The sequence below is a fragment of the Seriola lalandi genome, unplaced genomic scaffold, assembly GCF_002814215.2.
Source record: "Seriola lalandi dorsalis isolate HSWRI2012SDOR001 ecotype SW California unplaced genomic scaffold, Sedor1 jcf7180002054313, whole genome shotgun sequence".
Taxonomy (NCBI): domain Eukaryota; kingdom Metazoa; phylum Chordata; class Actinopteri; order Carangiformes; family Carangidae; genus Seriola; species Seriola lalandi.
In genome coordinates, this window is record NW_019524866.1 from 354,660 (window position 1) to 377,489 (window position 22,830).

Genomic DNA, 22,830 nt, shown 5'->3' on the forward strand with positions numbered 1-22,830 from the left:
AAGAGGAGGAGGAGGAGGAGGTGGAGGGGGAGAGGAGGACAAATCAGGCTGAACAGGCAGGAGACGCAGCGATGGAAACGCCTCCCTTTGCTGCCTTTAGGTGCTCCTCGTAAAGCTCAGAGGTCTGCCTCGGGCACATTTTGTTCGTTTAACTTCCTTTGATTGGAAATCAGATAAGGAGACTTTTAAGGAGTGTTTTTTTTTTTTTTTTTGTTTGTTTTTTTGCTGCTTCTGCTCTATTGTAGAAATCCCACTCAGCTCTAGCTAAATGAAAACTTAAATAAACAGTATCAACACTACTATCCATTCCTATTATAACCTATTTGATATTTCCAAATTAATCTTAGTCAATAAAAAACACTAGAGCTTAATTATATAATTAGAGCATACTATAGCACCTATTACTAGAGCTTTAATATATCATTATTGCAACCTGCACATTAAACCCAAGATACCAGATACAGATAGTAGCTTTAGCATAGTCTATTACAGACTCTTAATATTTTATTTATCAAGTTAATTTGTGTGTGTAAATGTAAATCAAACTTAAAGCTAACTGGCTAACTATAGCCTACTGTATATCACTTAGCCTACTAAAACCAAAATATATGGTTGGTAATTTATGCAGGTTTTTTTTTTTTTTGGATAGTAAATTCTGTTTAGACAAAGAGGTTTCCCCCCCTTCAGAACACTCACTTACTTGCTTTTGACTACATTTTGGGACCCTTAGCTCATGATAAAGAATATAAACCAAGCCTATTTTCAGCCATTGAAGCACAACTTTGGAATTAAAAATCCAGCAACATGCTTATGCCCACATTTGGAACATTTTTGAATATCAAAAATGGCCCACCAGCAATCCAGGAATTGCAGATGAGCTGTAACAGGAAAAGGGGCCAACATTTTCCTTAAGAGTCATTCGTGTAAAACTACTAGTAGTGTGAACATCACAGCAGTGGTGACTTCTATAGTCTCCATGGCCACTTTACACCTTTATGAATGATGGCAAGGTTGTATTCTACAGCTTATGCGGGCTCCTGTATGGATATTACACCGTTTCATTTACCATTTACATTTCCTACACTACTTGAATGCAACCCACACCACCACACCATACAGGAAAACCTTTTAGTTAAGTAGTTAGTTCATGCAGCAGCGGGAGCGCGCCTGGCTCCGTTTGGCTGACGTGTGTAAAGTACTTGGGAGTGTTCTCCTGTCTTTCTGTTATGCTTCCTCATGAACTCTTCACTGCTGAAAAAGTCAGCTAAAACAAGGTATAAGCTCATTACTACTGAGAACAATGAACATTTACATTTCCTATAATGCAATACGTGGCGCTGTGCATCTAATATTCTCTGGCACTGGCTGCCTGTCTCCATATTTTTCACTCAGTCTGTCGTGTCATTTTTTCTTTCATCAGTCTCTTCCTTCATCTTGGAGTGTGTAAGCCCATTACCACCATCTTTCACTTAATTTGATCTGTGGGTGTTCTCACGACATCCAGAGGCCCAAATCATCTTACATTTTCTTCTTAGAATCACGTATGTACACATATTTCTGTAAAGATATAAAACAAGGATAGGCCATTCAAAGTTTTTTCTGTGCTGCAATCTTTCATTTTGTGGTGGCTGACAGGTACAAAGAGCTGACAGGTACAAAAAGCTGTGAACTACCACCTTTATCATCCACTTACTGGTGTAATCTATACCTGGTCTGTGGTTGTTAGCATACACACAACAACCACTACATCACTGTGCATCCATTAAAGAATAACTGTCATTTGGGTATACATCTTTTCTGCAAGCACAGGCTTTAGTCACTTGCTTTGCACAGGACAAATTCAGCCTTTTGGTCATTGAAACTGTCTTTTCAACCATCACTCTAGCCACTGTGGTGCAATGCAACAACTTTGCTTAACAACAACCCCTACAGCAACAGGTTTTCTATTACGGATCTTGACCTTTGACCTTTGGCAAGTGAGAGCAGGAATTTCTTCACTAGAATGAACTTAGCATCACTTTGTCATACTGAAAACATAAAATACCCTCAACGACAGCTGCTCAGTATAGAGCAGTGGTTCTGCGGGGCCACTGCAGGACAGTCACACATGACCAGGAAGAAAGTGAAACTTATGTTGAATGTGACCTCTCTTGCAGCAGACATAGTTGGGTTTTTTTTGTTCTTTTTTTCAAACTGTATGGTGATCATGTCAAACATGAACTTCAAATTCATATCAATTCATAATTATTTTTACACAATTTTACACAACACAGTAGATTATGGGCAAAAAAGGTCCGACATGACATTGCCTGCAGACCACTTCCTGTTGAAATGTGCAGGGGCCTACAGAAAAAAGGGCCGTGTGATGAAAACAGATATAGGTAAATGGAAAGGTTTACTATCACCTAGGCTAAAATCAAAGCAAAAGCAACACTATTTAACCTCGACTTTATGTTAGGCAGACATAAAATCTGGGCTTTGTTTGGCAAAGTGGGAAACTGGGAGGCTCACTGTGTCTCTGTTGGTTTGTAACCCCAATTTAACCCTAATTTCTGTTCAGGAATATATTCCCCAAAAGCAACTGCAAAGCTAATGACTTTAAGGTGAGACCTACCTTAAATCCAACTTCTAAGACACTTAGTCTGTTAAGAGATAACTGATTTAATTTCTTTACTTTTGAGTTTATTGTAATCATTCAGTCAATTTGCTGTTTACAGCATATTGGTATTTTCTGCGTGTCGGCTATAATCAGTTGGCCATTATCTTCATTAGTCCTGTACAGTCACTGCAACAGCCAATTGGTGGTAATAGTAAGAACTGTGTCATAATGCACAATATATACTAAATAAGTGAAAGTTTACAAGGTTCATTTATTTATCATTTGACACAGGGCTGTATAACAAGATTCATTAGTCAGGCTACTGAAGTTATAAAGCTGAAATGACTTTGAGCCACTTGGGGAAAAGGGTTACCTGACTGACCCCATAATCTACAGTAGCTGTGTAGTATACCCCCCAACAGGTTTCATCCATCATGTAAACCTGAAAATGAAAATGTAATTCCGTGACAGCAATGCAATTTTTCACGCATGTATGTGTGCTAGGATTATACTGGACTTTGAATATGAGCAAAGCAGGAGAAGCAGTCAGCAGGTTCCATTTGAAAGTAATCTTTTGCTCGCAGTTAGTCGCAGTAGGTGTGGGTGGTTACAGCCGAGTGCTTATACTTCTACACATGAAAAACAGCATACACACAGGTCAAATTCTATCATATTATCTTGAATAAAGCAAAAACAAAAACAATTCTAAATAAAAAAATCAGTACATCAATACATTCTCACTCTAAATATATAATCATGTGAGAAGAAACCAAGGAGATTATATGTACTACTTAACAACAAATTAAATATGAATTGAGGAAATATAATGAAATGAACTCACTCAACGCAATCAGGAACAAAAGTGAAATGACAGAGGGAAGCAGCTGAACTGAAGTACAAACAGAGAATGAGCTCAGGACACAGAACAAAGAACACTCAAGGCACCTGTGTGAGCTGCCCAGTTAGCACACCTGTTCTCTTGCTGCTCTTCATCCCAGCAAAGTAAAGACAATTAAAATGCAACATATGCAACATAACTAAAAATCATGAGCAGACCCTTTTCATTGTAGATATATTGTCTGGCATGGCAGGAGAAACAGGTGTAATTAATAACATTAACTGCCTCTGCAGTCTGTTTAAGTGAGCCGGTTGCAGGGCTCTGCTGCTGTGCATACTGTATCACCGGAACAGCATACAGGGAGACTTACTAGAACTCAGCCATCGTTAGAGAGAAATTAGTTTCAGCTATGTTTGCCAGTCCATTTTGGTCTCTGAATTGTGCAGCTGACTGTCTCAGGACACAAATACCAGCTGTCATTTAATCGCATTGTTGTTGTGATCAATTGTAATAGTGTGTTTTAAAAATGCTTTGGAAACAGATATGGACCTAAACATATATTGACATGTTTGTGTGGGTACCTTTAGCTGAATGAATGTATTGTCAGGTGTCTGCAATATTAAACCCACTCCAACACCCCATGAGATGGCTGGTAAAGGTGCCACTGGATTTATGATGGCAGAGCATGTTCGTCCTCTATGATTCATGTCTGGTGAGGCACAGTAAACCTGCTGCCAGCACACAACACACCCACTTAATAAATTACAGCTCTATTCCACTGTGGGAGGCCCACTCTTCTATATGTTCTGCTTAGATTGTATTTCAGTCACAACAAAATTACATTTTCAACAGCACTGTGTTTCCTTTATTACACTGTGTCTTTAGTAACCTCATCATATGCAAGTAGGAAGTGTATATGAAAATACCAACCAGTAAAACCATCAGAGAGACTTCTGAACAATCCATCCCCACCATTTATCCCACTAAATGATAGGACATTTCTCTCCCTAACTGATATACCATTGCTTTGAAATATGAATGATTTCTTTCTCCATAATTGTCTGCTGCAGCATAACATTTCAACAGTAAAAGGACCAGCTGATATATTATCATTAGACATATCAAGCTATGTTTCTTGTGCAGGAAGTAATACATTCATGCAACTTTTCCCCACCCACTTTGAGCTACAGTCACAACCCTGCTTTTGTAGGTATGCGTGTGTTTGTGGACAAGTTTTGGTCCTCCTGATACTAAAACTGTAAATCATTTCTAGTTCAATGGGCTTTCCACTGTGACTAATCTTTCTATCCTGCTTTTTCCTTCCTCATGTAGTCACAATAAAGCAGTTCAAGCACAAACAAAAACCACATTAATGGATAAGTGCTCACATTGGGGAGTAGGCAACAAGTGAATGTGAAGGGTGCACAGCTGAGAAGTGGGGCAAAGGTACATGGCTTGTATGGATACAGATGTATGGTTATATATTTTGCATGTGTTATTTTTTCTGGTGAGAAAAAAAAACAACCAATATTGTATTTTACTATTTTGTGTCCCAGTGAGAAACAGAATCTGGGAATGTGAGACAGTCTATTCCAGTTTGATTACAGTATACTGTCTTTATTTACAGCTGTTCCGTCCGTTTCCTGATTAAAAATAAATAAACTCTCTTCAGCTGTTCTCTAAATTATCTCTACAACAGATGACTGGAACTAGTGTCCTCAAATGATGACATTTGCCTGCAATGTCCCTGTCTGATGCAGCCGAGACAGCACCATGCTTTGACGCCATCTGGCGGCCATGGTGGCGCTACCCAAGGCCAAGTGCTTTGACAAAACAACAGCTTGTCTCATCACATTTTTGTCACAGAGATTGCCTTTTAGAGAATAACAGCACTTGTACAAAAGGAGATGTAAACGAAAGCACCAGAAAACTAAAACAACTGTGTCCCGTTATTCAGACACGTTAAATGACGGTTGAGACGGGAAACCAAAGGCCACAGATTAAGTGTAAAGAGACACCCCTTGTTATTTCCCCTAGGGGATAAATAAAGTATCTCATATTTCAACAGCCCAGTAATTGTTTGAATGGGACAGTAACAATACAAATGTTTTATATTAATCAAATTAGAAAATGACACCGCTATCCTGTTCTCGACAAAACTGCTATTTTAGGCAAGAAACTTAAACATTAGCACTTGACAAAAGTAAGCATGCGCAAACAAGGACTAACTTCAAAATGATTTTAACCTCTGTCTTGAAGCCCTTTCAGTAGCTAACTGTACCACTATAAGTGTCAAAAACATGAAAAATTTACTGCCTCGTGAGACAAATTAAACTGCAGTTTACTTGGTTAACCGAACACGGAAGTATGTGAAGGATATATATCTTGTCTAAGAGGCTGACGCAGAAATTTCTAGTAAAACAACATTTCCCAAGATGCACCGCGGATTCTGGTGATATCCACGCTACGATGATGTGAAGCGCTTGTTTTCGTCCCGGAGGTTGTGATCAGCTACCTGTAAACTGAAGCGTAACGGCTGTTATATCGAAATTAACGCAACATCCCCGGACTGTAGAGTAGCTGTTGCCCTCTGGATTCACTGTCAGACTGAGGGTTTCACCCACCGCTTCTTTTTCGGTGAGTTTATCGCCATGTTATCATCTGTTCCCACCAGGCTAATTGCGCGAAGGTCGCGCAGCCTGTCACCGTGCAGTCGTGTGCTCCAGACTAGTGCTAGCGGTGCGGCCTGTCAGGGCATCCGTGAAATACCGACGGAGGCCAACCGCAACCCCATTGTATCCACCTCCCGCGTCTCGAGGAGGGGGATTTTGGCTGAAGAGACCTCTGGTTCCAGTGTCAATCTGTCAGTGCAGTACCACCACCTCGCCCCTAGATGGCTGTCCAACCTGGAGAACCGTCGCAGCTCCTGGGCGGCCCTGGCCAACAGGGGGCGTAACAATAACAAATATTGGGAGGAGAGCGGGCAGAGCGGCGGAGGTGAAGGCCGGGGAACAGGTGGAGGAGCCAGCCGGGCAGGAGTGGCCTCTGCCGGTGTGCTGTCTGCTGCAGCCGTGGCCTTCTGCCTGAAGAGAGACTCTGATTCCAAAGGTAGGCTTAATCAGCTGTCATTGTGTACTGACTTAGAAGCCTGTAGTTCCTTAGTCTGGGGCCAGACACTTTTACACCTTTTCACAAGAAGCATACAAGTTTTGTAGTGGTCAACAGTATATAGTGGGATAAAACAATTTGCTAATGTGTACTTGTACTATGTTTTCCATATTATTCTTGTGTAATGGTTTCTGTATCTCTTTTGTGACAAGGTGATGCTCTTCTGGAGGCAGCAAGGACTAATAACGCTCAAGATGTGACCAGGTACTCGACAGTCATTATGATTAAAAGGTTTCACACTCACCCCACAGAATGTTTTATACTACGTACACATGCTTCAACTACATTTCACAGACATGTATACAACATTTTAGTCCGTGCAGTTTACCAGAAATTAGTATCTTCTACCCCTATCTGTAATGATGGCAGTGGATTATATGAAGAACAAACTTGAATATAAAGACCACTACATGACAAACAAACTACATTCCCAATGGGACAGTGGTCTGATATACATTACATCTGGAAAGTATTCACACCCCTTCACTTTCCCCAAATCCTTATGTTACAGCCTTATTCCAAAATGGATTAAATTCCCCCCCACCTTCTCATCAATCTATACAAAATACCCCATAATGACAAAGCGAAAGGTTTTTTAGAAATTTGCTAATTTATTAATAAAAAACAAATCACATGTACATAAGTATTCACACCCTTTACTCAGTACTTTGTTGAAGCACCCTTGGCAGTAATTACAGCCTCAGGTCTTCTTGGTATGAAGCTACAAGCTTGGCACACCTGTACTTGGGGTATTTCTCCCAGTCGTCTCTGCAGATCCTCTCAAGCTCTGTCAGGTTAGCTTGGGAGCGTCGCTGCACAGCTATTTTCAGGTCTTTCCAGAGATGTTCAAGTCTGGGCTCTGGCCGGGCCACTCAAGGACATTCACAGACTTGTCCCGAAGCCACTCCTTTGTTGTCTTGGCTATGTGCTTAGGGTTGTTGTCCTGTTGGAAGGTAAACCTTCGCCCCAGTCTGAGGTCCTGAGCGCTCTGGAGCAGGTTTTCACCAAGGCCCTCCTCCCCTGATTGCTCAGTTTGTCTGGGCGGCCAGCTCTAGGAAGAGTCCTGGTGGTTCCAAACTTCTTCCATTTACGAACGATGGAGACCACTGTGCTCTTCGGGACCTTCAATGCTGCAGAAATGTTTTTGTACCCTTCTCCAGATCTGTGCCTCGATACAATCCTGTCTCAGCGGTCTCCAGACAATTCCTTTGACTTCATGGCTTGGTTTCTGCTCTGAGATGCACTGTCAACAGTGGGACCTTATATAGACAGGTGTGTGCCTTTCCAAATCATGTCCAATCAATTGAATTTACTACAGGTGGACTCCAATCAAGTTGTAAAAACATCTCAAGGATGATCAGTGGAAACAGAATGCACCTGAGAACACTTTAGAGTGTCATAGCAATGGGAGTGAATACTTCAGTTTTTTATTTTTAATAAATTTGCAAGAATTTCTAAAAAATCTTTTTTGCTTTGTCATTATGGATTATTGTGTGTAGATTGATGAGAAAAAAAGGAATTTAATCCATTTTGGAATAAGGCTGTAACATAACAAGATGTGGGGAAAGTGAAGGGGTGTGAATACTTTCCAGATACATTGTATATATGTATAAATAGTGTCAAGATATTAAGGCAGAATTTGTGTAATAACCTCAAGCTGGACTCCATTTCACTGGATAGTAGAAAGTAGAAGTCACAGCTCATCTGCTGAGGCCATTCAAAACAGTAGGGAACATCTGCAGTTATTTTAAAGCACAGTTATATCACTTGTAGTTGTATTCCCACCAATAACCACTAGGTGGAAGAAGAGGACTGTGTGTGTGTGTGTGTGTGTGTGTGTGTGTGTGTGTGTGTGTGTGTGTGTGTGTGTGTGTGTGTGTCTGAAGAGGAGGTGATTGCAGGATGTTACACTCAGCCTCTTAGAGCTCCATTTCAACACTGTGCCTTCAGATTTTTTTCTCTGACATTGCATCACTTTTATTTTTCTATTCTAATTCACAAATCTATTAATATAAACTCCGAGTACTCCGGCTTCCTCCCACAGTCCAAAGACATGCAAAATGGGGACTAGGCTAATTGGATACTCTAAATTGACCATAGGTGTGGCTGTGAGTGTGAATGGTTGTCTGTCTCTATGTGTTTGCCCTGCAATGGACTGGTGACCTGTCCAGGGTGTACCCCGCCTCTCGCCCGAAAAGATGCTGGGATAGGCTCCAGCCCCCCCGCGACCCTACTAGAGGATAAGCGGTAGAAAATTAATGAATGAATGAATAATATAAACACATGCTCTGAGCTTGATCTTAAACTTAAACATATCCCCTACAAATTTCTTGCACACTCACAGCCATTCAACCAAAACAGGTATGCCACATGAGTAGAGAGGTGTGTGTGTGTGTGTGAGCGCTTTACCAAGCTTGTAGTACTTCTTGGTTACATCTGTCTCATTGAGAATATTGCATTGCCAAACGCGAGGGCAGATTATGGAGACTGACACAGGTATACACACTCTGTCTCGGTCAGAGACATGAAACCAACTCCATAACCTGAACTTTGCTGTGGAAATCTCTTTGTGGTAGCAGAATACTCAAAAACCCATTATGTCCCAAGTAAGTACCTGTGAATACATTGGTACACACACATCACTCTTCATGGTGGCGTGTGGTGAGATTTCCTGTAAGACGTGCCGTTCACCCCCGGGAAGAAATCAGATTATTGTGTACATCTATTTTAATTGTATTAAATGGATGATTTTTATGTGCGCTCTCTGTGTTGTTGGACATTGGTATCCAAATCTATGTATTTGAGTGTGTGCATGCATGTGTTTATCCATGCGTGTCTCCATTTGCAGGCTTGGGTTACCTGTGCCCATGTGGCAGATGGTGCAGGTGAGAGTGCAGCGAGACAGCCAGTCAGCAGGTCACAGATGTGTTAAGTGCTTTGGTTGAGTTCATAGAAGTGGAGTGGAGTCTCAGGGTGTGTCTGCTGAGAGGCAGTCGAGAGATTAGAGGTTCCGTTTTCACACGGGCTTCAAAAAGAGATTATTCTTCAACTGTAACATCAGAACTTTTTTACAGTGTTGAGTCAGCATCACAAGGAGCATATGAGACTCATGTGTTGTCATAAAAGCAGGTTCTTCTCGTATGTGTCTTACTGTTCAGCTGCCAGAATGTCCGATATGCAATATTTTTAGATTTGAAAATGTTGGTTGGAAATAGTCAGTATTCCTCCTTATGTAATGTTGGTAAACCCCTTCTCAAGGCCTGCTTTCAGTTTACTCTGCTGTATTGGTGGTACACAGCATTGCCTCGACAGTATTCAAGTTTAATTTTATTCAAGGTCACATGTGACTGTTACATTGGTCAATCTTAAAAAACAGGGAGAAGCTCTTTCCCTCCTCATGGAGCACAGCCCATCTACAATTCTGTTCATTTCAGTTCAGAGTTCTGACTTCCCACAATGTCCCGTCTTTAACTTAACCGTCTCATAAAATTAAAGTAGTAAGAGTCGCTTAGTTTGACTGGACTGAAACAAGTACTGCGACCTGAAAAGTCTGGATGCAGCTGTTACAGCATGCAGACCCGGCTGTGAAAACAGAGCCAGAGAGCACCAGAGCTGAGTGCAGACCTGACAGAGGCCACTGTGTTGACTGTAAACACACACACTGTCTACCTTCTCAGCACAGGAGACGACAGACGGATCACTTACACTCTCTCTCTCTCTCACGCTAACACACACACACACACACACACACACACACACACACTCTTATAAAGACTGTGCTGCTCCAGTACCTGATGTCATACCCTCAGGGAAAGAACGTAACACACACCTGGCTTACACCACAGACACTAACTGGTCAAGGAGCAAGTGTGTGGCTTCAGATAAAGACATTGTGTGCAGGTTTCATGCTGGTGTGTCTAACAAGGCAGATCTTTGATACAAATACACAAGCAGCTGGCCAGTTATAAATGCATTTTCACGTGCATTCGTTCCCCTTTACGTACAAACAAACATTTATTCTCGTATCATTACACTGTATCTTGGTATGTGTTAAAATGCTAACAAAACACTACTAATACTAGTGTATTTTTACCACTACTATAGAGGCACTTGTTTCAGACCTCTTCTACTAAATGTTGGCATTAATAGTGATGCTAAAATCAAATTATAACCCCTTTCTGTTTCATTTCCCCATCAGACTGCTAAACGAAGGGGTGGACCCAAATCACCGCCACCGTCTCGGTTGGACCGCTCTCATGGTGGCTGCCATGAACCGACAGCACAGGTCTGTGTGTGTGTCTTCATCCAACTAAACCCACTGAACAAAATGTGTGTTTTACAGTTGCGAGACGCCCTCCCTGGTGAGCATATGTTAACAGTAATGTAGCGCTTTGGTATCATGCAGCTGTCTGCATGAGTTAGCTTGTGAGCATATGTCATCCATGTCCCTGCTCTACTTGTTACAGTAGGTCTTCAGAAGTGCAAAGTGCGACTTTCAGACTGGCAGACGGTCTTTACCCGTTCCCCCATCTCTCTGTCCCAGCAAATTAAATTAGCCTCCTGGCCCCCAGAACACACACAACACAGAGAGGGGCCGAGGTTAAGGCTGGGCCAAATCCAATTTACTGGGCTTTTTTTTTTTTTTTTTTTTTTTTTTTTTTTTTTTTTCTAATTTTCTATCAGGACTCTGGTCATTTTTTTTATTTAAGGGCCTCATGAGCCAGTGAGAAGTATAATGTGAAATTTGAATATGGAAATAGCTTAAAAGGAGCTTATTTTAATTAAAAGGTAACAGCTTCGGCTGCTTCAAGTTGGTAAGATAATGTGAATTAATGCCACTAAAATGGAAACAGTGTCTTCTAATGCTTAAATATTTATATAAAGTTGTTAGTGTTGAATCAAGTAATCAATGGTCCAATTAACAGAAACTCGGTCAATAGTTTCAGTCATCTATCAACAAAAACTGTCAGCTGGTTCCAGCTTCTCAAATGTGAGAATCTGCTGCTTTTACATGATTGTAAAATTGCATATCTTCTGTAGACATCACCTCGGGCTCTCGGACATTTTGTTGAACATTGCTCACAATTTTTCTTCCATTTCAGAGACAATGATCAATCATAAAAAGGATTGTAAGGTTGATCGTGAATGAAAATAATTGTCGGTTGCATTCTTTTTTTACTTTGATAATTTCACACAGTATGTCTTTGTATTTACATGACGTGTGCTGAGTGGTTGCTGGTGTTGAACATATTGATGTATGTTATGTCGTGTGTAATGATGTGATGTCTCTGTTTTTGGATACAAATTTGGTTGTATGGGTGTTTTGAATCTGTACGCACTGTGTACACGTGTCACTGCACTCTCTCTCTGTGTGTGTGTGTGTGTGTGTGTGTGTGTGTGTGTGTGTGTGTGTGTGTGTGTGTTATGAGTGCTATAACTCAGCGAGGCAGTGACACCCCTCTATGTTTAATCCCGTCTTCCAACCCCCCAGTGAGCCGTCACTGCTGCAGGGAAGACAGAACATCGGTTCACACACATCACTCACGCATCTCTCTCTCAGACACACACACACACACACACACACACACATACACACACACCCACACCCACACAGTGTGTGAGGATGCATGTGTGAATACACACATAAACACACACACACACAAACAGGGGGATTTTATACCAAATATCTTACAGGCCAACTGTCTATTACTCAGCCACACACAACTTTATTTGCAGCCGTTAAGTGAAAACACAAGGAGCATTAGTCACGAACAAGGTCTACCCTGTAGCTACAATGTCCGTGTAGACCCTATTGTTGAATTATTTCACCCCTCCCTCACTGTGCATATATATATATATATATATATTTTCCTGGACCAGAAGTGATAACTGTGTTTTGCCATTTCAGTGGAAGATGTAGCTGTCCTCTGACTGTTTGTAGGTGTTGTGTCCAACAGGCAGCCTCTCTTGTGTTCAGGGGTCGAGGTGCGGGTGTATGAGAGAATCAGGGGTGGAGTAGAGGGGTAAGAGTTAAGGGTGAGACATCAGGGGGCGTGTGATTGCTTAACTTTGATGTGGAGCTAAATCGGGGAGGCGCAGGGCCTGGCCCACTGTTTGCACTCTTTAACACACAATACCCATCTCCATCTCTCTTTCTCTCCCTCCATCCCTCCATCGCTGCATTCACGTGCACAATGGGCGCTCAGCCGAGTGAAACGCCTGTTGACCGTTCCGACCTGTCGGGCCGAGTGACTCGATGGGAGGGAGGGGGACACAAACGAGGGAAAGCGGAGGGATGGTGGAACGAGAGGACGAGTGGCCCATTGGGAAAGAGAGGGGGAGAAAGAAGTTTAGCAGTGGAGAGAGTGATGTGGAGTGGGATTATGGGTTTGGGATCGGGATTAGCTGGACTACATTTCACATTTGGAGTTTTAGAAAGAAAGAAATGCACTTAATGACCATAAACCCATGATGAACACCTTTTTATATACAGTATATTATGACTTTCAACAGCAACAGTTCAAGTCATGACGTCATGGTTTAAATGGTTTTCCTCAGGACAGCATGGAAAGGTGTAGTAAGACTGCAGTAAGAGCCTGTTACCTGCAGCGCTTCATTGAAACATCACAGTATTCGACTAAAGTGTTTTTCCTTTTGATTTTTTTTTACATATTATACGTATTACTTTCAAGTTCTTTGTTTAAGAAGTAAATCATTGCAGCACATATTTTCTGTATAAGATGAGGATGTGTCTAAAGTAATCACCATCTCATGTAGGACTTCTAAAAGAAAATACTTGGAAGAAGACACAGTTAGATAAAATTACATTTTGACCAATCAGGTTATTTGTCTGAAATAAACAAGTAAGTGCAGTGAGCCTCTCCTCCTGGCACCTACCTGACCCCAGGTGCGCACCAGGTGAGATGAGGTGAAGTGAGGTCCAGCGTCTGGGCCAGGTGGTCAGAGACATGGATGGTCAGTTCAGCTCAGGTGTCTATTATAGCACTGGAGAGACGGAAGTGTCTGTTTCCTGTCTTCCCTCCAGGGCAGGATGGGAAACTAACACCAGTGTCCAGCAGTAACACCAGTCACCTGCTGGCAAACCTTTCGGCCCGAGCTGGAAGGTCAAATCTACCAGCCTTCGCATCACCGCGTTGAATAATGAGCGGCCATTACTACAACATTTTTGGTACAAAAGGAGAGGGAGGCAGCGAGGAGATCATCCTTTTAACTGGAGGTACACGTTCCAAGCATCTCCTCATCTGAAGTGTCCTTGAGCGAGACGCCGACCCCAGCTCAGCGCCGGGAATGGTGGATCCCTGATGAAATAGATAAATAAATAAGGATTTTGTCACAAAGAATTTCACACTAACGTCATTTTAATACAAGTGTAACTGTTTGGTGCTTTGATGAGTGGTGTGTGACTCTGCACCAGAGGAAAAAATGCACATTAATAAAACAAAAATGTAAACAAAGATTGCAAAGCTCTCGGAAATGCAATCAGATTAATTAAGGTTAAGGTTAGGATGTTTCAGTTCAATAAAATGCTGCCTGTATTTCCTGTTACATCTTGTGACGGAGGCACAAGGTTGAGACACTGGACCCAAGACAAAGCCAAAGTAGTTGGAGATGAGGGCATTAAGTCGGCAGCTAGATAATTCCCTCCTTATTTATCTCACGTGAATTTTGAAAGTAAAGTAATAATGATATTGTTTTGGTCATTGTGAGATCGTTTTAGGAAGTCAGTAATTTAAACTTTTGGCTCAGTACTTTTAAAATCACAGTTTAACCTAATTAACCTCTGCATGCCTTCAGTTTGGCCTCAAATTAGTGCTGCAACTCTCCTAAATGTCCCAAATAAAGTTAGCCACTTGATCAGCAGTTGATTAGTAAAACTATAAAGTGTTTTGAAAAGCTCATTAGTTTTAACACTATCCTGTGTAATTAAATCTCCCTCTCTTTCATCTTTTTAGCTGCACTTCCCTCCTTTCATCCACTCCTCCTCCTCTTCCTCTCTGCCGTTTTCCTCTCTTTATCCTTTCTTGTTTACCTTTCTGATGCCATTAACCCTTTTCAGACCATCTCATTTCTTCACACAGTCCTGCCCAGCCTCGTGTGACCAACCATAGTTTGAGTTTGTGTGTGTCTGTATGTGTCTAGGAGGATGCATCGATGTGTTTGTAGAAGTGCTTGCAAGGGTGAGAGGAGAGCCCCCTGTGGGTCACCCCCCCCTGCCGCCTCCAGCCACAGTGATACAGTAACAAAGGGGGACCTCCCGATAGTCCTTTTATTCCCCCTCAGCAAGGTCAGACACAAAGACCTGGTCAGGCTGTTCTCAGCCTCGCTCTCCCACAGGAAAATGCACGTTCTGTAGTAATGACACAAACTCAATCTGGTCAGTTCTTAATAATGTGAAAGGAGCTGAAGGGAAGCATTGTCTCATTTTTTTCATTTTTTCACATTGTTTGAATACTGTGTTGTGATATTTCATCCTCTACTATCATCGCAGACACTGATACCAGAGTCTGTTTTGATTATCTAATGATAGTCACTTTTTAAGCAAAAATGCCAAACATTTGCAGATTCCAGCTTCTGAAATGTGAAGACGATAAAACAGATAAAACAGATAAAACAGCAATTTGAATATGTCACCTTGGGCTCTGGGAAATTACGGTTGGCATTTTCTTCTGATGCACAGTCTAGAGAGAAAGTAATCATAAAAAATAAAAAAAAATGCAGATTAATTTCTAGTGGAAAGAAAAAGGTTGTTTAAATATTCTCTGATTCCCTTTTTAAAAAAGTATTTTTTTCTGTTGCTGTAACAGGTGTTTAATTTCACCCCTCACCTTTAAACTGGCTCAGTGGTGTAATATCTGAGTTGACTTACGAAGCTGCTCCATCATTGAGGTCATATCTCCTGTCATGTCTCATTTTTAAGAGCACAGCCTCTCCAAAAGGGACGCTGCAGCTTGTTACGTGGTCAAGTGTGGTAAAAAAAAAAAAAAAAAAAGGAGTCCACCTCATCCTCTTATGAGTAATCATTTTTGCTCCATTTAAGCCTTTTCAGGCCCCTTCTATAACCATTTAGCTGAAAATGATCCATCACTCCCTCCCAGGCTGCATTACATAGTCACAGGTTTAATGACAGCCAGCAGCGAACTGGCAGGGTTCATGTTTCGGCCATCGCCCCCGTTCTCTCTCCCTGTCGGCAAAGATGAGCTAACTAGCTTTTGTGCGTTTGTGTGCATTCATGTGCATGTCTGCGTCTCAATGTCAAAGCCATTGCTCATGTTCATGGTGGTAAATGTAAAGTGTGTGTGTGTGAGAGTGTGTTCTGTAGACGGAGAGACGGTACCTGGAATGTCCGTTGGGTCACAGTGAGTGGTGTTGCCGAGGTACTTGTGTTTGTTCTATAAGGCAGTACGCTCCAATGAAGGACCTCATTACAAAGACACACTGCAACACACAGACCCCCCCCCCCCCGAACAGCGCCGGAAACAGGCCCGACCCTTGCCCCTTCAGTGTACACATATGTACATGTTACGGAGCAGACGAGTGTGTGGTGAAGGAGAGAAGCAGCCATTGGAGTGTATTCACCATAACGGGACAGACTAGAAACGGAAGTGAATCAGGCCAAAGAGTTGTGGTTGTTTGAGGAATTGGATATTTGCACCTACGTCTGCGTGCGTCGTGTTTGTTTGTTTTTTTAATCACAACCCTTCACCAAAGGGTCTGCGTTACAGTATGTTTGGTGAAAGCAAGTCTCACCCCAGTTCCAATAAAGAACAGATTTGCTTTTATTCTGTCTTTATTGATAGGCATGTATACGCTACAAAATGATGATGAATAACTGAAGAGGAACTTAGTTTAAATTCAGAAACAGGTTTTGGTTGACAGCTTCTGTATTAAAGTTCCACATTCATTTATCCACTGAAACACCTTTATTTGAACGATGACAACAGTGATTAAAGTGTCTCATTCATTGGCTACTAATATATCCCTATAACATATGGGGATGTACCAATGTACCAAATTCTATGTGGGATTATTATATGTAAATAAAAATTGTGTGTGTCTTTTCTGATTTCCAGTGTGGTGAAGGTTCTGGTGGAAGCCGGTGCCGACCCAAACGCCGGAGATCACTTCAACAATGTTTACGACACCTCACGGGAGAAAGGCATCCACTCCCTGGAAGGTAGAAAAAACACACCCAGCAACTGTGTGTGTGTGTGTGTGTGTGTGTGTGTGTGTGTGTGTTTGTGTGTGCGTTCGGTTGCTATATTACACATATGAATCCTAAGTGTTGAACCAGATATTATGAGACATTATCATTTGCATAAAGATTTGCATATATGTACACGATTCATTTCTTCTGTATTATTTGTTTTATATGTTCTGTGACAAGTAGTGTGTGTTTTATTTCTTTTTCTCCTGAGCTGCACACACAGTCACACACAAACACACTGACAGGATGGCACAGGCGCGCACACACACACACACACACACACACACACACACCCCCCGTCTGTGTTGGGTTTCTGCAGACATATTTATATGGGATATGTATATTGCAGACATTTATATGGCTGTCAGGTTTGGGTCCACGTGGGGCTGGCGCAGCGTGGGGAAGCGTTTCCCAGACGCACACTGATGGATGGGCTAGGGGGGCCTGTGCGACGCTTTATTGGGTTAGCTATGATTATCCCGCCCTGTCTCACACACACACACACACACACACACACACACACACAGAGACACCGCAGAGAGAGACTGTCAGAGCGATAGAGAAAAGGAGTGGGATGGATAGAGGGAGGAAGGGAAAGACTGATGAAGCGAGGAAGAACGAAAAGAGAGAAGCAGTGAAAGAAAAAAGGGGATGGGAAGAAGAACTGGAGTGTCGATGCGCAGCGAGAGGTTAAAGATGGAGGAGAAGGAAGAAGATGTGGATGTTTGGAGGGGTGTTAGAGGGAGGGAGCGATTGAAGGAAATGGGTTGGATGATGAGGGAGGGAGAGGAGAGGAAGTCAGGAAATGGATGAGACAAAGTTATTGGGATAGAGAGAGCAGGGAGTGAGGGGGGGGGAGGGTGCGAGTGATGAAAGGAATTGATGGATGCCGAGGAGGAGAGGAAGGAGGCGGAAAAAATAAAATGGGATGATGGAGGAGTGGCACGAGATGAGTGCTCTTATGAAAAAGAGAAGTAAGGAGAGAATGATAGACTATCTCTATTATTAGTAAGGAGCAGCAAAGGAGGCCTTAAAACACAACTTGCATTACTCCGATCGTGTTGGACAGTTGGGCTTAAATCTGTGAAAATGAACAAAGCTGGAAACAGGAAAGACAATTTTGCAGTCTGCAGTGTTATCATTGTCACACTTTGTGGAGCCTCGCTGTTGAGTGAGAATAGATTAAATAAAGTTCTTCTGGAATCAAAGGCTGAAACGTTTCCTTTTAAATTTGTTTGTTACTTTATAATGATCATTTTCTTCAGCTCCAGGGAATATACTGTTTGCCTCTCATTGGACTCGTATTTTTCTTCTTTCCATCTTTGAGAAAGTTGTAATTTTTTTGAAATCCTTTTTGATTCAAAACTTATTAAAAGTAGAAGATTTTTTTTTTTTGTTCATTATTTGTAAAAAAAAAGCCCATGTGCATGTGTTTTTTTCACATCTCTCATCTCTTTCTTGTCTCTCATGTTTTTTTCCCTCCCTCCCTGCAGTCCTGGTGTCCAGAGAGGATGAATTCAGCAGCAGACTCAGCAGCAGGGCTGGTTTCCGCGGCTGCACAGCGCTTCACTACGCCACACTGGCAGATGACCCACACACTGTCCGCATGCTGCTGGAGGCGGGTACGTCACAGCCCACCCACCCTAACACCACAGAGGAGTCCACATCGTTCATACTTTTTGATATCTACACACAGACTGTTAAAAGAAGTTGTACCTGTGCACTTTCTGCATAACAACTCTACAGTTTTACATCATAGTGGCCTGACTTGATTCTCTTAGGTGAAAATCTAAATAGTGAAAATCTGAAGGTAGGATCAGTTTCTTAGCCAGTAAGTATTTTAGACTTTACTGTGGCCCATTTTCATGTTGCTCATTTTGTTTTATTCGGAATTCTGTCAGTCGCTGCTAAACCAGTCTGACACGCCTCCGTTATATTGCCCTTTGGAAGCGAAAAGTCCCAGTGGTTCAACATAATATCTTTAGCTGTTGTTAGTATGAAGTTCAAGCAGTCTGGATTGTTGTCATTCCACAGTTAGTTTACTCATTTATTACCTCTGCCAAGGAGGTATGTTGTCAGTCCCAAACAGTTTGTTTGTTTGTTTCTGGACATGGGTCAATGATCTTGATAGAAAGTTATTCCAAAGAAATAACTTGCCATTTAGTGAGCCCTTTTCATTTTCATTCAAATATTTTAACTGTCGTGTGTAGAAATAAAATTTAAGCCTGAACTGATTTTCTGGCATTTTGAATTTCCGGCGAAACATTTTTTGCTTTTCTTTCAGGATATTTGATCTGGTCCTCTGACTCTAGATCAGAATTTTCTTATTTATTTATTTATTTAGAGTGTTTTCTTCCCCTGAGATAGAAGGATATACACATCCTTATCCTTATCTTTCACATCCTCCTTTTATTGGATAATAATGTTTCTGTTAATTAATGAGAAATTAATTCAAGAATATCATTTATTTATTTTAGGAAGCAAATAATTAATTCAAGGGTAAGAGTTTTACCGCGACACATGCAGGGCTCTTACTTTTACTCTTTGATGTCCCAACTAAATGTTTTTCATTGCTCTCCATAAGCTTTAAGAAGCTTTCCATGTGTCATCATCTTAACGTAATATAAACAGTATTACAAAGCTCATTTGAAATTGATCACTTGTTCATACCCCCTCTCTGTTCACCCCCATTACAGTCGCACCTGTCATTGACTCAGCTCCACACACACACGCACACACATTCATAGACCCAGAGGGCAGAATATCCCCCTCAGTTTCCAGGCGAGCAGCTCTTAAACAAGCTAGGCCTAGTTGAACTGTGACCCCTGCACAGAACATGCCCTTGGGGTAACTCCACAGTCACAGGATGTGTGTGTCTTTGTGAGTGTGTTTGTGTGTGAAAGCATGTGTGTGTTTGTGCACTCAAGCCTCCATTTCATTAAAATATTCATATATTCATGTATGCTTTTATCCTTTTTATATGCGTCTGTTTGTACACGCCTCTTTGAACCTTAACTCGGGTGACATTTGGAGTTGTTGCTTTTTAGGCTGATGGGTTTTTAATCTAAAAACACTCCGTCTTTTGGCTCAAACACCCCAACCACTACCACCATCACTACACAAACACACACAAGCTAGTATTAATGTCTTGTTTATGTTTATGATGGATGGTGCATCCAAAGCTGTGTCTGCCTGTCTCTCCGTCTCACCCCTGCGCCTGTAAGCACTCTGTACGCTTAAACAAATCACCTCGTCTAACTCGATCAAATGTTCTGCAGACGCATTTTTGAATTAAAAAGGTAAGAAATTTCACAAAGCAGAGACATTTGTTTTAGGACAATCAGATTAAAGACGGGGTTGGTCGTTGCTCGCCCGACTGTGCCGTTTCTGGGTTGGCGCCACCATCTCGGCCAATAACAATCATGACATCACGCACTCTCAATCAAAAACACATTGCTGTTCGTGTGTGTGCGTGATTCAGTGTAAATCGGTGCATAATTAAGTCTTTGATTGTAGAGTTTTTAAGGCCTGTTTGATTATTCTTGACAAAGCATGTGTCATTTATACTGTGTTTGTCTTTCATCCATTTCCCCTTTGTAGCCTCCTAGCCATCTTTTTTTCTTTACATCATCACCAAAAATCTTATAACTGCCACAGCTTCAGGACATCTATGTGGATTTGGGTGTGTGCGTCATCTTCCCCTCATGTATGTGCACATCGTGTGTATCCTATACCTTGTTATTTCCCCTGTGTTTGTGTGCGTCCATGTTACTCTGCTAGCCGTGGGTTTGCTCTTTTGGCCTTAGCTGGCCCTCGACTCACATCTCCATCCATCACAGTCTCCAGGCCCACCCTCAGGCTTCTCCTGGCCCCTCAGTCCCTCACCCTACCTGCGGAGGCTCTCTAGCTTCTCTCCGAGCTCCGCATCAGGCCTGTGGCCAGGGGCACTCAGTAATGGACCGCTCCGTAGGTGGTAGGAGGCTAGAGGAGACACACATGCTCAAAGTCGCACACAATACTGATACAAACACACACACACACACAAAGACCAGCAGGGTCTCTCTCCTACCAGCTGCAGTGAAAGAGAGGGAGGAGGAAATAGGAAAGAGGAGGGGACTCCTAATAGGCATAACTAAAGCGCTCCTAATGAAGGGGTCCTATGTATGCGAGAGGGGGGGTGTGTGTGTGTGTGTGTGTGTGTGTGTGTGTGTGTGTGTGTGTGTGTGTGTGTGTGTGTGTGTGCGAGTGTCGTTAGTGTTGATCCTGTTATAAAGTGCTATGGCCCAGAGGGTTGGCCTGATATTAAAGCCCTAAATGATGCTATTTATTATGTCCAGTGTGTGTGTGAGTGTGTGGGTACTTTATTGCTTTCCTCCCTCATGTTTTTGGTGGGCTGGGGGGGGCGGTTAGTGGTGTATTGCTGTTGGGATCGATAGCTTTGTGAGCAGGTCACAAAATTTAGGGGTTTATCAATAATCACCACAGTGATTATTAGTCTCTGTGGTCAATGCACAGAGCAAAAGGAGCAACCGGCACCTGTATTGATTACATACAGTTTTATCTGTAGCTGTGTGTAGCTTACTCACAAAAACTTCAGAGGGACGTGCTGGCTCTTAATGCACAATTCAACAGTTTGTACACATTGTATAGATGTTGCTAATTTACTTTAATGCACCTTTTTCAAGTTTGGTAAAAATATCTACGCCCATCAGGTGAAAGGGTACAGTTGATAGACATGGAGGAGAGTATTGTCATTGATTCATTTTAATCTTCTTGTAACTAAGAGATTTCTGTGGATTTTCCTGTCAACTTACAATTAAAGTGACACATTTGGTGTCGCTCCTGTGCGTTTGCACTGTTGCATTTCCTAAGTGTCAGTAATGTCTTAAATTGCATTAAGGCCTCAGACTAAATGGCCAAAGATTGTTGCACAGTGATTCGTCACAAAACTCTTTTGAACCTCCAGTGGCAGCAGTAAGGTCTGAGGAAATTAGTAACAGAAGTGTTGCAGTGAGTGCATCGCTGGGATGAAGCTCTAAAACAGTTTATGAATTCAGAACATAACGCTCAAGCTTTTGTTTCTTGTATTTCAAATAGAATAGGAGTGGGTATTATTTGAAAATCTCAATACTAGTGCTGAAACAATATTTTTTTCCATATCATACCTTAAGGAATAAAAAACCTGTTTCATTTATTTTAATTTAACCTCTCAAATGTTAAATGTGGTTCAACTGTGTTTATGACTTGTATCAGACACTGTTGCATCACATAATAAGTTAATTTTTAATAATTGAGTACAAATCTAATGGTGCATTCAGTACCAACTTTTACACTTACAAATATTTTAAGATGATACACGTTTGTGCCTTAAAGGCTTTTTGAGCTTTTTCCTTCCTGTTCACATTTGTTAAGGTGCTGGACTCCAAATACCAAATTTGTGAGTGTGACTTTCTTTTTTTTTTTACTTTTAACTGATGTGATGGAAACATCCACTTGTTCATGTGGAGGCATGAGTGCGTTGGTGACTCTGGGTGGAGAACGGTGGCACAGGTCAGGGCAGAAGGCACTGCTAACCATCCTCACTGACAAGCCCACCACTGTCCAGTGCCCTGGCACACTTCACACGTGCTGTGACATTATGTTTCTTCTACATATATACCCCAGCCTTTTTAAAGATAGTCCCTTTAACAAAATCTTTCCTCCATTTGACCCCTCCTGCTGTGTGGAAGTGTGTGTGCTTTTGCGCCTCAGTGGCCCCCAACCTGCAACAACCTGCAGTGTGTATATATTGTATAATAGTCCAGGGTGTTGGTGTGCGGGTGTAGGGGTCAGAGTTTGTGTTATTGGCACGCGTTGCAGATATGAAACCCCCTACAGGGTCATTGCGTGGCCCTCCTGCTTCACTGCAGTTAGCTTCAGTGACCCCTGAACCCATGTGACCTCTCACCCCTAACCTCACCCGCTTGATCGACGTTTTGGCCCTCCTGCTGAGGGAGTTTG

The 22,830-nt window shown here is 42.0% G+C and overlaps 1 protein-coding gene across 1 annotated transcript in view; it reads left to right on the forward strand.

Annotated features, from left to right (window-relative positions):
• Positions 1 to 5,895: 5,895 nt before the first annotated feature.
• Positions 5,896 to 22,830, forward strand: part of clpb (ClpB family mitochondrial disaggregase) — a 32,668-nt gene continuing 15,733 nt past the window's right edge. The window contains exons 1-5 of the mRNA XM_023406640.2: positions 5,896 to 6,545; positions 6,758 to 6,809; positions 10,804 to 10,890; positions 16,697 to 16,800; positions 18,324 to 18,452. Of these exons, the coding sequence (XP_023262408.1) occupies positions 6,089 to 6,545; positions 6,758 to 6,809; positions 10,804 to 10,890; positions 16,697 to 16,800; positions 18,324 to 18,452 (829 nt within the window). The 5' untranslated portion in view covers positions 5,896 to 6,088. The remainder of the gene's footprint in view (positions 6,546 to 6,757; positions 6,810 to 10,803; positions 10,891 to 16,696; positions 16,801 to 18,323; positions 18,453 to 22,830) is intronic.